Source organism: Manacus candei, unplaced genomic scaffold (genome assembly GCF_025592945.1).
Source record: "Manacus candei isolate 608988 ecotype Guabito, Panama unplaced genomic scaffold, ASM2559294v1 h1tg000002l, whole genome shotgun sequence".
Lineage (NCBI taxonomy): Eukaryota > Metazoa > Chordata > Aves > Passeriformes > Pipridae > Manacus > Manacus candei.
In genome coordinates, this window is record NW_026138050.1 from 11,495,422 (window position 1) to 11,513,669 (window position 18,248).

Sequence of the window (18,248 nt, forward strand, 5' to 3'; positions counted from 1 at the left end):
GGCTCCACTCTCCATGTAAGACTAGGATATTCAGAGGATGTGCTCAAGTAATTTTTTTGTTCCCTTTATCAGTTTTCAGCATCTTTCTTTAATCTTAATTCCATGTTTGTATTTCTGGTGACTATAACTGCCTTTCCTTCTCTCAACATTGTTGACAGTAATAGTGTAGATATACAGATATACTGGCCTTGTTGCTGTACAACAATGATGTTAAATCCATAAAGAAAAATTAGATGTAGGATTGCTATTTTGGTGCTGACCTTTTTTATTAGAGTGCAATACAAAACCACAGAACTCTTCATTTTATTTATGTTGCTGCCCAGTGCCCTCTGTTCTTGAATTAGCTGGCATTTCTTCCAGTTCCTCACCAGTGTGCTGAGATGATAATAAACCTTACAGCAAATTATTTTGGGAGTGGGAGCAGGTATTCTGAATTTGTGAATTTTTAATTCCAGCTTTATTTCAATACCATTTTGCCTTTTTGTGACAATATTCCTCTGGGACAAACTGAGATTGCCTACAGGTTAATTCTATTCTTTTGTGCTTCTGTCACTTACTTAACCTATTTTTCTGCTTCCTGGATTCAACTATTAGGGCTATTCAGTACTTCAAGGAAAGATTCAAATTTCCTAACAGGGAAGCCCTTGATATTTGAAGACTTGTATTTTTTGGGAGCAGCTGTTCCTACTGGGCCCCTGCAATAGCTACATGTATGTATTTTTTTCCAGTGTAAGGGCTAAGGAAGTGTCCCAAGCAACAGAGGCCACAGCAGCTGCTGGCTGCAAACCACCACACAAACACATTCCACTTGTAGCATCCCCATTCAAGTGTCTTTTGCAGAGTAAAAGCATTTAGCAACAAACACAGGCCACAAGGAGTTTATTTCAGTCCTTTTTTGATACAACAAAGCCAAACCTGAGCATCTAATAAACTGCAGTGGTTTTTTTTAAAAGTCACCAAATGTGTTTTTTGAAAAAGAATCTCCATGTCTTCTAATGCAAAGCAAGATGATGGCTGTATATGGGAAGATGTGGTCCACACTCTTCCTACTCTAACAGCCAGTCTTCCTCTGTCTTCCTCCCTTGCCCTGACATGAGCCTATTTCACATAATTTCTATGGTAATTTTTCTGTACACAAACTCCCAATTACTACAATATGTGTGTAATTGGTTGTTGTGCTGCTTAAGCACGTGGCCAAATAATCTCTCCCTAAATAAAGCAGGGAGAATCACACACCATCAATCTAGGAAAACAAAGGAAAATAAGATTTTCTACATAAAGTTCTGTAAAAAGACTTAATTCCCTCAGTCTCGAGAAGAGAGGGAGTGCTCTGTCAGCCTTGCTGCTGCTGTCTCCTGCTCCCCTCCAGTGAGGCTGGTGTTCCCAGAGGGATCCCCCATCCTGGGCATTGTCAGATGGGCTCTGGCAGTATTTGCTTTGCTTTAGGAAACATGAGATTTGTTATTTCATCAATCACTCCACTTCACGTTCTGTCTTTTGGAAATGGAAAGGAGTGGATTGAAAACTAACAGGGAAAGAATGAGGAAGCTCCTCTGGGCAGGAACCAGCAGAGAGCTGATGGAGCCAGAAGAACAGGAACAACAATAGGCCTTTCTCCTTCTCTCAGGATATTGCTATTTTGTCTTCCTTGAAGTCTGATATCCCCAGAAATGGTTCCCAAACCAGCCTTGGCTCCCTCCAGTTGCCTCATATGTTTTCTGGTGGGAATTTCCAAAGTGCTCGAAAGAATTAAGCTTTGCAAAGTTCTGGCCTCCCTCACAACTACAAAATCACCCTTTTTTTTTTTTTTCCTTTTTTTTACCACAACAGTGATTTTTGACCAAAATAACAGGGAGGGAAAAACTAATGAACTCGAGCTGCATGTGATAGAGAAAGAGGAGGTGAGTGTGGGAGCACAGGCATTGCACAAGGAGCATGTGTTAGCACATGTGTCCCTGTGGAATTGCAGTTCCCTTGCAGTGCTCAGACCCTCCATGGAGCAGAGAACCAAGAGGAGGTAGGCACTGCTGAGCTGCCTCCTCCCACCTCCACACTAGGCTGTACCTCAGCCACCAATTCCCAAAATCAGTGGCTGTTCCTGCAAGCCCTCAAAAGTCAGCTCGGGTCCTTCCAGCTGCAGCTCCTTCATGTTCCCCTGTTGTCCTGCTACTGTCACTCTTCTGTCTCCTCCATTGGGGCAGAAGAAGATTGAGGAAGTCCCATGAATTTCAAGATAGTCCTCAAGCTTTTGCCTGGCAGGATTCAAAAATAGCTCATCACTCAGTCCAAGCTCTCCACAAGCAGCCAAATCAGACCAACAATCTACCTGGCCTCTAGACCAACAATCTTCCTGTCACGTAGCCCAGAACCTCTTCATGGCTGTCACTGCCTGATGCTTAACCAAGCTCCAGCATGCTTGGGCCAGCAGATGAAAATCAGCAGTCTGAGGTTACACTGCCTTCAGCCTTGCTCCTCTCTAAAACAGAGACATCTGATACGCTGGGGAATCAGGTCCTAGATTGCCACTGTCAGCCCAATATACTGAAGGAAAATAACTCCAGCCTGGATTGGCCTTAATAGAGAACTGCAGCAGCCCCAGTGCTGATTCACAAAAGGTTGTCCTTGTTTTGAGGGCAGTGACACCTGGCAAGAGAATGGGAAAGGTGACTAACAGTAGTGACATCTTTAAACATATTGACCTTGGCAACGTAATATTTCTGGAACTGTGTGACACTGCTATAAATCATTGTTCAGAAACATAGGAAATGAGGACATGGGACTGGAAAAAGCATCCTATTCCCTTGAAACCAGTACCTAGCTGTTGTATTGAGGGATGGTCAGTAACAAATTGTAATAATCCTTAAAAAAACCTATTTAAACATCAAGTTACTCTCACATTTAGACAGCTCTCCCTCTACTATAAATAATTTTCAGCTCTCAAATTATAGGATATAGAGAGGAAGGAATCAACTTGCAGGTCTGCAAGTGGGCATGTGTGAAGTTATGCATAGGAATATCCCCACTAGAAAGCTGTGTGAGCCTGAGGGTGTCAGGGCTCATCCTCCTCCAGCTGTACCTGTGCTGGCTGAGGCACTCACTGCCTTCCTCAGGTCCTAAGTGTCTGTGTAACCTGTTCTTCTGTCCCTCCTATCTGCTAATGAAGGACTGCTTCCTGCTATTTTAAACCCCTTAAGGAACAGGCTTCTACTTTTTTCCTTTAAAAAGTCCAAGATTTAGTAACTAGCACTAATAAGACATTTTTCACATACTCAGCCTAAAGGTTTTAGAAATATTCTTTCTCCTCTCTTACCTTTACTCGTATTCCCAGAACAAATAACAGCTGTTTTTCACTTTGTACCTGTGTAAATCTGAAATATTTTGCAGAGTAATCCATCTCTTCATTAATGTAGGTGTGGTTTTGCACAGCTGTTTGTTTGTTCTGTAGTTCTGGTTAAGTGTTAATGCTGTGAATGACTGATGAGATCTACACCAACAACATCCCAAACAGTATTGACTGTGGAATATCAACTGACTAAAAAACTAGAAGGTTGCTGACCTATAATTTTTGTGTTTGAGGGGAACATTCAGATTCCCATTTCAGTGAAGATTCTCAGTTCTGTATTTTGACTTCTCAGAATGAGATAAGCACAGGTCTTTAGAACTGGGAGAGGTTTGGGTCCACACACTGGTGGCTGGGCACTGGTGCCAAGCACAAACTGCTGGTCTCCACAACTACATCAGCTGCTCTCTGCAGCTCCCAATTTGAGCAGGAGTTAATGTTTTACCAGAGAAACAAATCAGCCAATGAGGGCAAGAAGTAAAAGAGGATGGGAATGGGAAGGAACTCTGACAGAACAATACAGAAGTTACAAAATCAATACCTTATCAGACTCTCCTATTGTTATAGGACAGAGGTGAACAGTCTCTTCAGGAAGTCAGTTCTAATGACTGACTGGCCATCTCCAAAGGGCTGCCTGGATTCTTATCCCTGGAGTATCAGGAGGTGACAAAAAAGAAGCTACAACAGTGAGAAAAAACATATAAGGAGGGAATTATTGGGAGAAAGGGATGGATACAGAAGCCAAGTCATATTTGAAACAAAAGGTACAGCAACTCAGGGCAATCTCCATCATGGAATTGCTTTCTTTGAAAGATGCATGTGAGACTATAGCAAAAGAAACTCACAGCTAAGTAATATTACCTGCAACAGATGAAGTTTTTACTGGGTTGAACAGCTTGATTTCTATAATATGGGAAAGAAACAATTTCCACAGCACAGGATGACTAAAACAAGATTTTGTGCTGTAGAGCAAATCTAAATCATAATGGTTTTGTAGATACATGGAAAAAACCCACATAGCCTGCAGTGGCCTTTACAGCTGGTTTCTATCAAAACTTAGAACAGGGCTTCTGTACAAGATGTAGGGTGGAAATGGCAAAGTAGCTCAAGTTTCCTCTTTGCAGTGACTCTCAGATGAGTTCTCTGCAGCACTCTGCCATGTAAAATCTGAAGGAAGATAAAGAGGTGACTGATGCATGAACCTCACCTGATGTCAGCAAGAAAGTCTTTAAGAAACCAGACAGTGAGTGGATCCAGGGAAGTCAGCAATGGCAGACCCTAGAACAGAGCTTTTTGTGGGAGGTTTCAAAAATACCCATTGCCATATGAACTCCCAACAGAGTCTGCCTTGGAGTACTTTAGTTCAGGTAAAACTTGTTGGTGTTTTTACATCAAGGAGCTTGACTACTTGGAGGTGCTGCTTCCTCCAGGTATTGGGGAAGGTCAGTGCCTTAACTTTGTGTTCTGATGGGCTAAATCACCAAAGGATCATCAAATGAAAGCATCAGTTCTTCTTAACTTGCAGCTGTAGGTCTTCCCAGATTTGAAACTCAGCTGATCATCAGTCAAAAATCTTCTCCTCATTCTAATTGGAGGGCAGAGACAAAAGATTTGCCTTTGATAGAAAGCTCCTGACAAGAACTTTAAATATTCCAGCCTCCTGGGGCTTGGGCTGTGTTGAAAGATGGCTTTTGCTCCTTCAGCTTCTGCTGTGGAGGACCTCTGGGACTGATTTCCTTGAAGCTACTCAGAAGCATAAAATCCTTTTAATAAGAAGAATCCCTCTCCCCTGCCGTGACCAAATCATTCAGATGAGTCCATGAGTTAACCCTTGGCAGAAACCTCCAGTTTGATGGTGATAGTTTCTTGGTCCTATGGATCATAATATGAAAAAGCCATGCCACTGAGCATGTAGAAGCACCAAATCAGTGTTTTTGTAGAAGATTCTCAGGGTTAAGCTATTAAAGATAAACTTCTTGAAAATATCAATGCACCTTGAGCATTGAGGCAAGAAATCTAGTGAGCACCAGCAGCAGCAGTCTGCCAAAACACTGAAGTAACCTCCAGAGAAGCCAGGGAAATCGAGTGTCCAAGCAGGTTCCTACATGCAGCATAACACTCCAGGGAACAGCCTTCAATACTGGCAAAGCAGTGATGATTCCATGAGGAATTCCTTTGCCAGTACAGTCAGGAAGAAATTATGGGGGACATTAAATATACATATACATATATACATATACATATACATATACATATACATATACATATACATATACATATACATATACATATACATATACATATACATATACATATACATATACATATACATATACATATACATATACATACATATACACATATACATACATATACACATATACATATGCTTGGTGGAAAGAGTGTAGGAATCAGAGGAAGCCTCTTTCTTTAATGCAGCAACTGCAGGATCAACCTAAAAAGTTATTGAAAGTTATCTGATCCTAAGGCCAGATTAAGAAGTGAATTCTGCCCACAGGCTATCATGAAAAAATATCGATTTCAGAGTTTTCTGTGCATAGCAAATCTAAAAAAAATTAAACTGCCAATTCTCTTGCCTCCCCATGCCCTACTACTACTGACAGTACCACTCATCAGAAGTGTCTCAAACACAATATATCCAAAATTGCCCAGAATACCTTCCCGTCTGCCCAATTTTCTCAATAGAATTAAATGGTTTCTTATTGCTAAAAACCGAGCTCAGCCAAAATGTAGCCTGAGTGAAAGGCCACTTCATTCCCCCCAGAGTGGCCATAGGAAGGGTTGCCCAAAAAGCAGGGCCTGCTGAAGCAGCGCTGCCTGCTCTGAGCTGTGGTGTCAGCACCAGCTGAATCTTTAAGTAAGTTTCCTATTCAAATAGCAAAACAGCTGGTATTAAATACAATTAATATTCATTGCTAAATATTGAAGACAAATAAAGGTAGCCAGATGCCACATTTGGCTTTGGCTTCACCAGTGTGGAAATGTTAATTCATGCTCTCATCTCGCCTCCCACACTCCATTGTCAGTTCTCCTTCTATGTTCTTTAAAAGTCCAGCTTCCTAAACTCCTCTGAAAGTAAACTGCTGTGGATAATAGAAAGAAGTGCAATTATGTGATTCCATGGGCAAACAACTCTACCAGTTTCAGTTCTATTTCAGAATCCCACTTCAATTAATCCTTCCTATTTTTCAGTCTTCAAATGCAATTGCCCTAAGGAGCCTTCCAGATGTTTATCTCTGTGCTCCAAGCCCTGCTCTCTCCATTACTCTAATTGGTATCTTCCTCCTCTCTGCAACATGCTGAACAATCCTGGCATTGCTGTGGTGAGAAACTCCTCCTCCTTCTCCTCAGACCCCACATCAGGAGCAATTTTATAGCAATTAATTCTCAGTTTCTGCTCAAAGGTCTCTAACAATCACCCTTGTTCAGATATGCCTCTGAAAAGTATCTTAAAGAGGAGGGAAAAAAAAATCTTATTTGTTTCCTAAGGCCTTTATGACAAAAGGCTGAAGAGGCCTTTTTTATTCTGTCCTGGGTTTTTGGCTGGCTTACACTTTGACTTCTCCAGCTTTGCTGGCTGGCAGATAGTATAGAAAAACCAGGAGGATGAACAATCAGAGGGCAGGAGGTTCTAATCAAACTACTTCTTCCTTGTACTGAACTCTAATTCCTAATAATACTTAGAGAGAACTGACTCTGGCCTAAATTCAGCAGCCACAACTTTATTCAAAGCCAAAGGGCTTTCTTTCACTTCAGGAGTTTCTTGTAGGAACAATGAAGCTTCATAATTTTCATTGAAAACAGGGGAAAATAGTTTTGTTCATTTTACTGGAGATTTCTGACCTGAAGTCAAAACTCAAGACACTGAAGGACACTGCATTGGTTCTTGGATCTGCCTGCCCAGAGCATCCTGCAGGATCACAGGGCTCTCATTTAAAAGTGATAGAAAGAGAGTTCTGTCTTCCTGGACCTAGTTTTATTCACTTCAAAGCAAAACATGTATCTTCCCAAGCTTATCTTTAAAAAGTTCTGTCTATTATTAGTTTCAGTTTTATTTTATTCCCTCTCTAGGTTCTTTTCTCTGACACTTAACAAAAGTGGATTAATTCAGCCAATGCTATGACATTCATAAGAAATAAAAATGCCAACTGCAGATGTCAGTTGCCTTGTTTATTTAGTCATTTTGTGACTACATATTTTGTCAGGTTTGCATGTGAAGCAGTTTACAAGAATAATCTTTAATACTGGAATCTGATCCATCCATGCAGGCTCCACTGACTTCATTGGGTTTGCCAGGCCTGATCAAATTGCAGGATCAGTTCCTACATTTGTACTGAACTCTGCCAGACTGTAAATAACACATTAGAAAAGAAATCAAATCTATCCCTTAATATACAACAAATTATTCTAATATGACAGATACAGATTGAATGTAGCCATGGCATCACCTGTGCTTATGCTGCCCCTGTCCTGCTTTCACAGTTTGTTAATCTGTCAGGATAAAATGAAGACCAGGGTGAGGAAGAACCGCTGTCAGAGAGGAGGTCATCACTCATGTGGACTCTTGAAAGAAGGAAGGGATTTGTGGAAGCAGGTTTTTCTTCAGAGGAAGAAGGCAGAGGAAGGAGATAAGGAAATAGCTGGAGATAGGTGGTAGGGTAAGTCTCAGGCTGATGCCTGGGCTGCCATCAGCTTCGTGGTACACAAAACAGCATCCAGGTGGGGATTTGATGTGCAATCAGGCAAAGAGAGGTGATCTCAGGGAGGAGAAATGGCTCAAATTTTGAAGTACTCAGATTGTTTCAGGTTGGGTTTTATATTCATTTTCATTTGAACACAATAGTTTGGTTAATCGTTTGTTTGCCTAGCAGCACTAACACCTGGCAGACTGAGCCAACAGCATTTTGTTTATCAGACAGTACCTGCTTGTCTACGTGCCCCTTTCCTGTGATCAGACAACACAGAGAAATACATTTGTGGACACACAACTAATACCACTAGTTAGCAAGGCCAACTTAACTGTGTGCTGTGGTCTTTTGTATCAGCCATCTAGTACTTTGCAGAGGAGATGTCACAGGTGAGACATAGGTGTGACAAAGCCAGGAACTGAAGTCCCTTCTCCTAAGTCTTAGCCTGGTACCTTAACTGGAAAGCTTCTTTTTTTCTTGTCTTCCAAAACTCTCTGGGCAAAGGGCACAGAAATTCTTTGGTATCCTCAGCTGGATAGAAAAGTGGCCAAATGCCATTACAGGTGATCTTTGTTTCTGATGTCAAAAGTCATGAGACTTAAACGAGCAAATTTGCAGCAGAGTGATCAATTGCCATGTCAAGCCTGAGGAATTCACCTCATTTTCATCCCCCTACTCTATGACACTTTTGTTTGGGTGTGTGATACAGCCATGAACAGAATATACAAACTTATTTTTTCTAAAAGAGACCACACATAACTCACTCGTGCTGCACCACAAAGCACATCAGCTCTTGCTGCGTGTTTGTAAAGACGAGGCTCTTACACACCTCCCCTTCCTTGCAGCAGAGCTGTACAGCTTATTCCAACACCACATTACCAGCATGTTGAGAGCCTCTGCAGGCCAAAGCACTTCAGCAGGACAGCACATGCTGCACAGGAAGGATCAGTGCTCCTACTGGAATTCCCAATCTTCCACTAATAACACATTTATTTTAAAAGGACTGTCACTGCATCGATGCTTTTCAGCTTCACCTTCTGCCTTCTAATCAGAGTGAAACACCACTTTTACTGCTCCCCTGAGTTGATTAATTACAGTTGTACAGAAAAAGATGGACCAGTAAAGCACCTTCCATTCCCATTTTACTTTGGTTGTCTGTCACTGTAACACTTGACTTTATAGTGTGCAACAAAATTTGATGAGAAAAAGGAATCACTGGACTTTTCAAGTATAGTAAACAGAGACTAAGTCACCACCTACTAGCTTAAGTGTAAACATGCAAGTTTTCAGCAAAACAGTCTTGGTCTTATTGTGAAAATTAAAGTTCATCAATCCTTTTTTTTTTAATAGTTAGGACATTTGATGCCTCAGCTCTCTGTGGAAGTCGTATGAAAGATGTGGCTTTGAAAAACTGCTCAAAAATATACCTCAAATCATGTAAATCTTTGAACTATGGCATGTATTCAGTTGTATTGGATTTACCCCCTTTTATTATTAAGGAATAAGGGTTTATATCTCCTTAAAAGATAATATGTTTCATTAAAGGGAAATTCTCAGTGTCTCGAGGAAGCACATTGCTGGCATAGAGGCACGTCTGCATGAATATATATTCATCCACAAACACAGCAGAGTAAGCTGCACAAGCAGCAACCCCAGTTCTGCTGGTTTAGTGCCTCTGTGTTAAGGGTGTGTGCTGGTACAATTGACCTTCTGTCATTAAATGGCTATACATTTTCTTAATTATAGACACGGCCACCTGCACACATGATGGAGCACCATCCGTGGTGCTGGAACAAAGTGGTCAGGAGAGAGCATCTCTGAGGCTGAAGCCTGGGCAGCAAGTGGAGCCAAGCAAGATTTCCTGAAGCAGCTGAGGAGCAGGGAGGAGATAAGCAGGCTGGCAGGAACACGCCTGGTCTAGCTCATTCTGCCACGGGGCAGAGGATGGGCTAAGCACCCTCCTCCTTTACTTCTGCCCAGTCTTCTGTGGTTCCCTCCTACAGTTTTCCAAGCAGTGGCCATCAGGCCCTGCTGAAAACGGGGATATCCCTGTGTGGAGCAGCAGCGGGGCAGGGGGGACCTCCCCAGCTCTGTCATGGTCAGGATCTCTCACCTGGAGGGCAGAGACACAGGGAGGCACGGGGATCACTCTGGTTCCTGATGGCTCAGCCTGGCGCACAAACACTGGCTCGCGAGTGTTTTAAAAATAAACAGCCAGAGTTGGATTTATTTTTACATTTCAGGGAGGCTGGGGAGCAGGTCAGCCTCACAAAATAAATAAAGCCCATTTCTTCAATGGCATTTTAAAGATGATAGCACCTCTTAGGATGACTAATGTGGAGGGAATGCGGGGAGGCTGCAGCCAGCCCCACAGCCCTACTGACCCCAAGCACACTATAAGGGATCTCCTGTGCCTGCTCATCCACCCAGGACTTGGAGGATGAAATCCTTGGCTCAGGTGCAGCTTCACCAGATTCCCCAGTGCTCTGTGGGGGCACAAGGGCCAAGAGGGACTGGGTTAGCTGACAGGATAGTGGCCTAAATTTAGACAAGATTCAGTAAGTGGGTGTAAGAAATAAGAGAAAGGAGTGGAAAAGGAAGGACAGGAATGAAAGGAATGGATACATAGACTTTATTCATCATGCTCCTGCTCATGAGCTTTACTTCTATTTTTTTTAAATATCAGTAACCCTTGCCAGGGATTTGCCCAACTGTTCTGCACAAGGAGTTTGACACCAGAACTACAGTAGACGGGAGTCACAGGGGGTTGTGGCTGTCAAGGACATGGTGCCAGTGCAGAACCAGATTCATAAGAAAATAGACAGTATTTATGGATCAGCTGGATAAGTAAATGATTTGGTATCAGTGTGGAGTACAAGCTGGGTGAAATGCCAGCAGCAATGATATGGCCAGGTTGTTATACAAAGGTGACCATCCTTTCCTTCAAAGGACAGAGCCTTTGTGTCCTGTATTGCAGGAAGGTGAACAGCAGAAAGTTTCATGAGGGAGTGGCAATGGGCCAGGAGTACTCAGCAGAAGTATTCCTCATGTAGTTGGAATAAAGTGTTAGCATATGTTGAGATCTGGACTTCACCTTAGGCTCAGCAATTATTAAGATTTCTATTTCCTGCCTAGAAACAATCAAATCACAGTGCTACAATCACCAGCTGATGGTATAAAATGCCTGATACTTAATTATTTCGGAAATGCATTTGAGATTATTATACACACATACTTAAAATTTATTCCCTCTTAAATATAAATACTTGACTCAATTCCTGCTAGAGTTTGCTGCACAATATACATGGCACATTTTCACACGTCTTTTCAAAGCTTTTTAAGGTACTTTAGACCCTATTCCAGCTGGACTCTGAAAAAATAAAGCCAACTTACATTAGGAATATGCAATCAAGTGCTGGCTTGTGATACGCTGCCTTCAGAAACTGATGATACATCATTCCTGTGTGCAGCTAACAACAGGAAAATCCCTGCCCCACTCTTCCATACCACCTTTTCCACAGCAAAGGATTTATACAGATGCATTTTGCATGATTTCTGCTCCCCTAAAACAGTAGGGGAGTTCGACGACTTTGGAAAATTAGCTACCTTAAAATGAAATGAAGCTCAGAGAAGTTTTTGTATATAAAAGAATGTTTTTAAGGCTTATGATAACATCAGCTTATGGTTAATTTTAGGGACTCGTTCTTTGCAGTAGTGCAGTTGTCTTCCTCAGTTGTTCCTTGCCCACAAGCCCAGTGTCCGTGGCTGAGGAATCAGAAAATAACCTGTAGCCACCTTCTTGTTGTGACATACTGGTTCATCCTGTATTGGGGATCACTTGTGGAGGGAGGATGGAGGGATGAGTTTAAACCTGTGTATGATTTAGGAGTTTGGAATGGAAGTCATTAGGAAACAGCAATTGTTCTGGGAGGTAATTATAGGGAAAGACTGGCAGTGGGGAACTCAAAGGTTAGGACATTAAGAAACTAAAGATATGCCCATCAATCTCTGTCTGAACCTCTGTCCTAATCCCACTCTTTTGCTGAGATATTGTAAACCCGGGTTTGGCAGATTTGTCATATTTTTGCTTGGGTCAATAGCAACAAATAATTTCCAGACTTGTAAATAATTTTTCTTTAAACAGGCTTTGAAAATTCAGAGGAACAATGGGGAAAGTCAGAATGTACTTTTCGGCAGGCAATCTATCAAATTAACTGTTTTTAAAACCTGATCTTCCCTTATTTTTCTTATTTCTAGCCCTGGAAATCGCTTATTTTTCTTCTTTCTAGCCCTGGGATTTGCTTCTTAAGGCAGGGCTTCACACTTGGAAATTATTTTCCTCTCCTGCGCACCTCTGCGGACTCCTGTGCTGCTGAGAAGCAGCTGGAGCCCAGATATTCGTCCCCCAGATTGGTTTTGATTTGCTGATTTTATAAACCAGGAAAACAAATAAATTTTTCATTCATTTATCCACTTGCAGTCAGACCAGCACTGTCTGCCTGAGTACATTTTCAGTCCCTTCAGGAGGCCCAATTTTGCACGTTCTGAATCCTTCCCTTCGGAGGCTTATCCTGCTGCCTGTTTCCCGAGATTCTGAAGTAAACACCGGACTGTTTAATGGAACTTCCCATAGCCTTCCAACTATGTTAAGGATTATCCTTAATCCTTCATTGCTCTGACCCCAGACTGGACACGGAGGGGGGCAGATTTATTCATCTGCACCCCTGCCTTCCCCGTCCATCCTGGGAAAACAGGTCCCTTCCCTGGGAAGGGACTGCATTCACCAGGCAAGCCTCATGAAGAACAGTGACACCCAGGCGAGGAGCAGCCTTGTTTACAGGAGATTTCTCTTCTTTTCCGCACACCGCACAAACGCGTCCTTCCCCCGCCTGTCCGTGCCCTACGAGCGGGGCAGCCCCGCACCCGCGAGGGGGGAACCAGCCCAGCGGGCCCGGCGCGAGGCGGCCGCTGCCGGTGCGGGGCTGTGCGGGGCTCCCTCCGCTCCCTCACGGCGAGGCGGAGGGGCCGGGAGGACAGCGGGGTCCCCGCCGCGAGGGCCCGGCGGAGCGGGAGGCGCTCCCCGCGCAGGTGGCGGCGGCCCTGCGGGGAGGCCGCGGCGGCAGCGCCGGCCCGGCCCCCTCGTCCCTGTCCCCGCCCCTCCGGCCTCCTGTGGCGGCGGCGGCCGCGGCGCTGTTCCCCTCCCTCGCTCCCTCCCTCCCCGGCTGCGGGGCTGTTCCCCCTCATGCGGATGTGACATTTCACGGCGTTACCGCAGCCGCCATTTTGAGGCACCGAGCGCTGGCGGCGGCGGAGCGGCAGCAGCGCGCCGGGGCTCGGGCGACGGGGGCGGCCCGCGGGCCGGGAGCGGCGAGCCGGGCGTCGGCCAGCGGCGGTGCCGGGGCGCCGGGGGGGGCGGGAGGGCACGGCAGGGGCCCCGCGGCGCCTCCCGGACTTCGCAGCGCCGCGGACACCTCGCCGGGGGAAGGGGAAGCGCCGGGCGCCGCCGGGCCCTGACTCCGGGTCTCCCGTCCCCCCCTCCCGGTCCCCTCCCCTCCGGCCCCCGGGGAAGCCGCCGCCGCTGCCGCCGCCCCCGGCCGGTCCCTCCTCCCAGCCCCTTTCCCCCGACCGGGTGCCGCCGCCGAGATTGGGCGAATAGCGAGCAAATACGTGCGCGTCTCGCTGCCTCCGCCGGCGCCCCGCTCCCTGCTCGCCGGAGCCCCGCCGCAGCCCCTCGAGCCGGGCGCCCAGTCCCGGCCGCTGCCGAGGCCCCACCGCTCCTCCGCCCCTTCCCCTCCCGACACAGGCCCGCAGCCCCCCGCGGGAAAGGCCCAGCCCGCCGCCGCCAACGAGCCCCAGCCCCAGCCCGACATGAACCACCATCAGCAGCAGCAGCAGCACCAGAAGCCCGGGGAGCAGCAGCTGAGCGAGCCCGAGGACATGGAGATGGAAGGTAAAGCCCGCGCCCTCAACTCCGCCGAGAGTTTCCCCCCTCTGCCCCCGCTCCCGGGGGCTCCCCCGCCGCCCCGTCCCCTCGGGGGTCCCGGGCCGCCCTCCGCGGTAAACACGCTGTGCCCGGGCCGCTCCCGCCGGGCGCGGCTCCGGGGGTACCGGGCAGCGCTGCCCCGCGGGGCTCCAACCAAAGTTGCGATGCGGGGCCGGGGGAGGCGGCCCGGGGGGGCTCCGCAGGAATTCGCTCCGCCGGAGGGGGAGGGAAGCGCCGCTACAAAAGGAGCCCCGGGACCCCCGGAGCCTCCCGCGGGGCGTGGGGGGCGAGCCGGGGGGGTCCGGGCAAAGTAGTTGCGGCGGTTCCGGGGGAGGGTTTAGCCTGGGGCGGGCGGGGGGCTGCAGCCCTGCCCTGCCCGGCCGCTCATTGTATGCAGGCAGCCACGCTGCTCGCCATTTTTAATTAACCCTCCGAGGGTTATTTACAGAACCCGCTGCCGGCCGGGCCTGCGCGGGTCGGCGGGCAGCGCTGGCCATGTGTAGCGCCTGCACAGCCCGCGGCCCGCATCCTGCACCGTCATGCAGTTGCGCTGGCTCCATAAAGGAGGCACTACGTTTGCATGTTCCCTACCCCCGTCCGGTGTAGTCTCCAGTGGTGCCTTTTTTTTTTCCCCCCCTTCTTTCCTTTTTTTTTTTTTTTTTTCTGCGCTGTGTTGTTGTTTTTACACACCCTCCCCTTCCTCTGAACAACACCCTCCGTCCCAATTCAACGCTGTAAAATTATTTTTTTGGGCAAGTGTACGGCGGGGTTTCGTTCCCGAAGGAAGGACAGGCACAGTGTGAGCTGCTCGTACCGATTGACTTGGAGGTCAAAATCACCAACTACCTAAATATCGTTTAGGATGCTTGGCTGTGAAGATGCCAATTCTCCTACGGCCGCTTTAATCAACAGCGACATAAATATCCGCCAACACAAGATATTTTGCATGAAAACGTGGCAATCGACTTAGTAAATGTACCTTTCTGCTAAATAATAGCCATTGAAATCGGGAGGAGGGGAGGTGTTTTAGTGGAAGTTTGTCACAGTGACTGTGAGATTACATTTCAAGATTAGAAGGTCATTACATAAAGCTTTGCTTTCTTAAACACGAGTCTCTATTTCATATAATAATAGCTAAAACTTATTTACTATCTGAGTGACTGTTTTTTAGTTTTGTTTTAGGAAAGTCTCCAGACTGGTGTTTACGTACAGTGGGGCCAATATATAAAAGGAGGTGATTTAAAATATTCCTCATACTTATATACATACAAATATAAACATCTTGTGTGTTACAGTTTCCAGTAGATTGTTTGATAGCCTTTAGCAATCTGCATTTTCTCAATGTCCTTTTCAAGTCCTTTAGAATATTGACTGCATTTACTGGTTTAATTTTGAATTTTATGGGCTAGATGCTCCACCATACTGGTTTCATTGTGACATGCTGAACATATTTATGCAGTTTAAAGGTGTCCTGAACTTCTCTGGATTGCATCCCCTCTGCTAGTAGGGATACAGGAGTTCAAAATACAAGCAGAAGTCCCTGTGATGGTTGTGAAAATCACACTGGGGGCCACCTCTGTGGGAAGGGTGAGGAAAGAGTCTCTGCACATACCAACATAGGGACACTAAGAATAAATCATTGTCTCAGAAATCTATTTGAAATCTATTAGGCCACACACAGCTGATTCCAGGTGAGATGACAAACTTGCTAGTTTGTGAAACTTTACAGAACGGTCCATTTATGTAAAAACAAACCCAAAAAAGTTCAGCCTTTGGAGATTTATTCTAATACTTGATTTTTCTTGAGAAATATGAAATGAGAATTTCTTGAGAAATCCGATCTCTGATCAGAGATAAGATTATTACTAACTTTTATTAAAAGTTGGCATCGTGGGTATATATTCATTTAATGCGTAAAACAGTGTTCATCATCTTAATATATGGGTGTTTGTGCTTTCTTTAAAGATGTTTTCAAGCAGTGAGGAAAAGACTTAATAACATGTAGTTAGTGTAATTTTAACGTGCACAGAGCAGTGCTGGATGCCATTCTTCAGTGAGTGATCACGTTAGATTTAGGAGGTATGTGAAGAATGCGCAGTGGAAAATTGCACATCTTGATTTTGAATTATGTGAAGGTTTGCTTAGTCTGTGTACAGCTACACCAGATGAGCAAGTTTTGATGAGTGAAACAATTTCAGGCATAGTAATCGAAGTGTGGCATTAAACTCTTCAGGATTCAATTAAATATGGTATTTTGAGCATCTGCTCTCGTGTCCCTGTTTTTTCCCCTCCCCTTTCCCTTATGACTAATTTACTCTTCCTTGGTGACCTTATGGACACTCTGTGTAAATGAAAGTCGTACTGGTAAGGGCTATCAGACTTTGTGAGGGATGAAGACATTCCCCACAGAAAGAAAAATTAATCTCTGCAGGAAAGAAGCAATGACAGTCGTGGTAAGGGGCAGGTACCTACTCAGCGGGGCCAGGTGTGATGCAGCCTCACCTGCTTGCAGTACTTGTTAGAATGCTGTGGTGATCCCAGTCACCTCTCTGGGTATTTAGTCTTGTTACCTGTAGGTGTTGTTAGTAATCAGCTTTAGCCTTGCTGAGCCTTGGCAGTAGTGATATGTGGACAGAGAAACTTCAGGTTTCTGAGCACAGTGGTGTCCCTGCAGCTGAAGGCAAACCCTTCCCGAGCTGAGAGGACACTTGGATAAACACAGTGTTTGCTGCCGCTGGTTTTCACCTCTGTGCCACACCTAGGGCACTTCCCTGTGAGTGTTACAAACAAAAAAGCAGGAGGGTGTGTGTGTGTGTGTGTTTAAAATGTAGTTCAGGTTTTTAATTTGATTCACCCTTCAGCCCTGCTTAGTGTGGTAAGAATGTAGTGAAGGTTTGGCGTTGGCATGAGAAGGAGCAAGAAGGGCTGTTTGTGGTGGCACAGATGCTCACAGTTACCTGGCCAAATTCTGTCTCTAGTCATGGATTTTGGGTGCCCCCCTCATTTATTCATTGCTGCATAAAAGCATGTGATTCTGGCTGCCGAGGCTGCCTTTGGGCCGAAACAGAGTGGGAGTGTGCAGATGAGCCGTTGGTGCCTGGGTGTTAGATAAATTAACAGTTTGGGGTGGTGATTAGTAAATTATCCTGTAGAAATTCTGAAGAGTTTATTTTTATGCTAAATAAATTCAGAGGAAGAAATAAATAATAGTTTTTCTGTGCTGTAAGTAGGGTGTGTAGTTTGCTTTATCATGCAAAGAATTAGGGCTCCTGTGTTGCTAGTGAGTTACTCTATAAAGTGTAATTGAATCCAAGTCTGATACTTTATATATACTTCCTTTGTAACATCTTTTCACAAATGTGTGAGCTTCAAAGAACTCGGCTTAATACAAATGTACAGTTACATATTTCAAAAAGTTCTTTCATAGTAAGTCTCATTTGCAGCTTAATAACTATAAGTTTCCCCTGTTTATAATTATACAATGTTTATAATTTGAATCTGTTTTTCTGTAGGTTCAGCCTCTGCCCATAGTTACCTATGTACGTGTGTTTCCCATTAGGGAAGTTTCTTTCCTGAAGTAGCCAGCATAGGCTTAGCAAGGCAGTGTCACAGTCCAGGAACATGGAGTGACTGGGAGTTCAGGTCACACACTTGTATTCTCTCCTTGTGTCAGCTCTGCAGCCTCTCAGGCAATGCCATCTTATAAATTTTTCCTCAGTTAGGGTAATTTGAAATTGAGATTTGAATTTCAGGTGAAATGATGCCAGATATTTACAAAAAAACCCACAAGAAAAAACCTGACATGTCTGTATGTATGTGAAGAGTTTAAAATTGCACTTTTTTGCAGTTTCCATGCAGCTGAAAATTTGTGTTCCTTGCTGTTTATTACTGGCAGAATTTGCTAGATTTCTGACCCACTGTGTGATACTGGTCTCAAGTACTGAAATTATTTTTTTGCCTGTCTTCTGACTGCTTGCTTCCCTCTCATATTTTGTCCTCATTAGTATTCTCAATTCCTGGCAATTTAATATCATTTGCATACATAACACAGTGTTCGTTTATTTTTTTCCTTGTTTCCATGCCTTTCTCCTGAAGGCCTGTATCCCTCTTTTTTCCTGAGCTCCTTTGCTGTCTATGTTGCTTCTGGTCGGGTGGTGATAGAATGGGGCTGTCTGTTTGAGAGGAAAATATTCAAATTAAATTCATTATATGGCTG

At 45.0% G+C, this 18,248-nt stretch overlaps 2 protein-coding genes across 3 annotated transcripts in view; one reads left to right on the forward strand and one right to left on the reverse strand.

Moving 5' to 3' along the window:
- Nucleotides 1-13,331, reverse strand: part of LOC127466311 (uncharacterized) — a 30,376-nt gene extending 17,045 nt beyond the window's left edge. The window contains exon 1 of the mRNA XM_051776994.1: nt 13,320-13,331. Coding sequence (XP_051632954.1) covers nt 13,320-13,331 — 12 coding nt within the window. The remainder of the gene's footprint in view (nt 1-13,319) is intronic.
- Nucleotides 13,332-13,422: 91 nt separating this feature from the next.
- USP7 (ubiquitin specific peptidase 7) overlaps nt 13,423-18,248 on the forward strand; it is a 69,896-nt gene continuing 65,070 nt past the window's right edge. Inside the window, exon 1 of one of the 2 annotated variants that reach the window (XM_051792675.1) lies at nt 13,423-13,999. In XM_051792675.1, coding sequence (XP_051648635.1) covers nt 13,918-13,999 — 82 coding nt within the window. In that variant the 5' untranslated portion in view covers nt 13,423-13,917. The remainder of the gene's footprint in view (nt 14,000-18,248) is intronic. The other variant, XM_051792612.1, reaches the window with a different exon arrangement.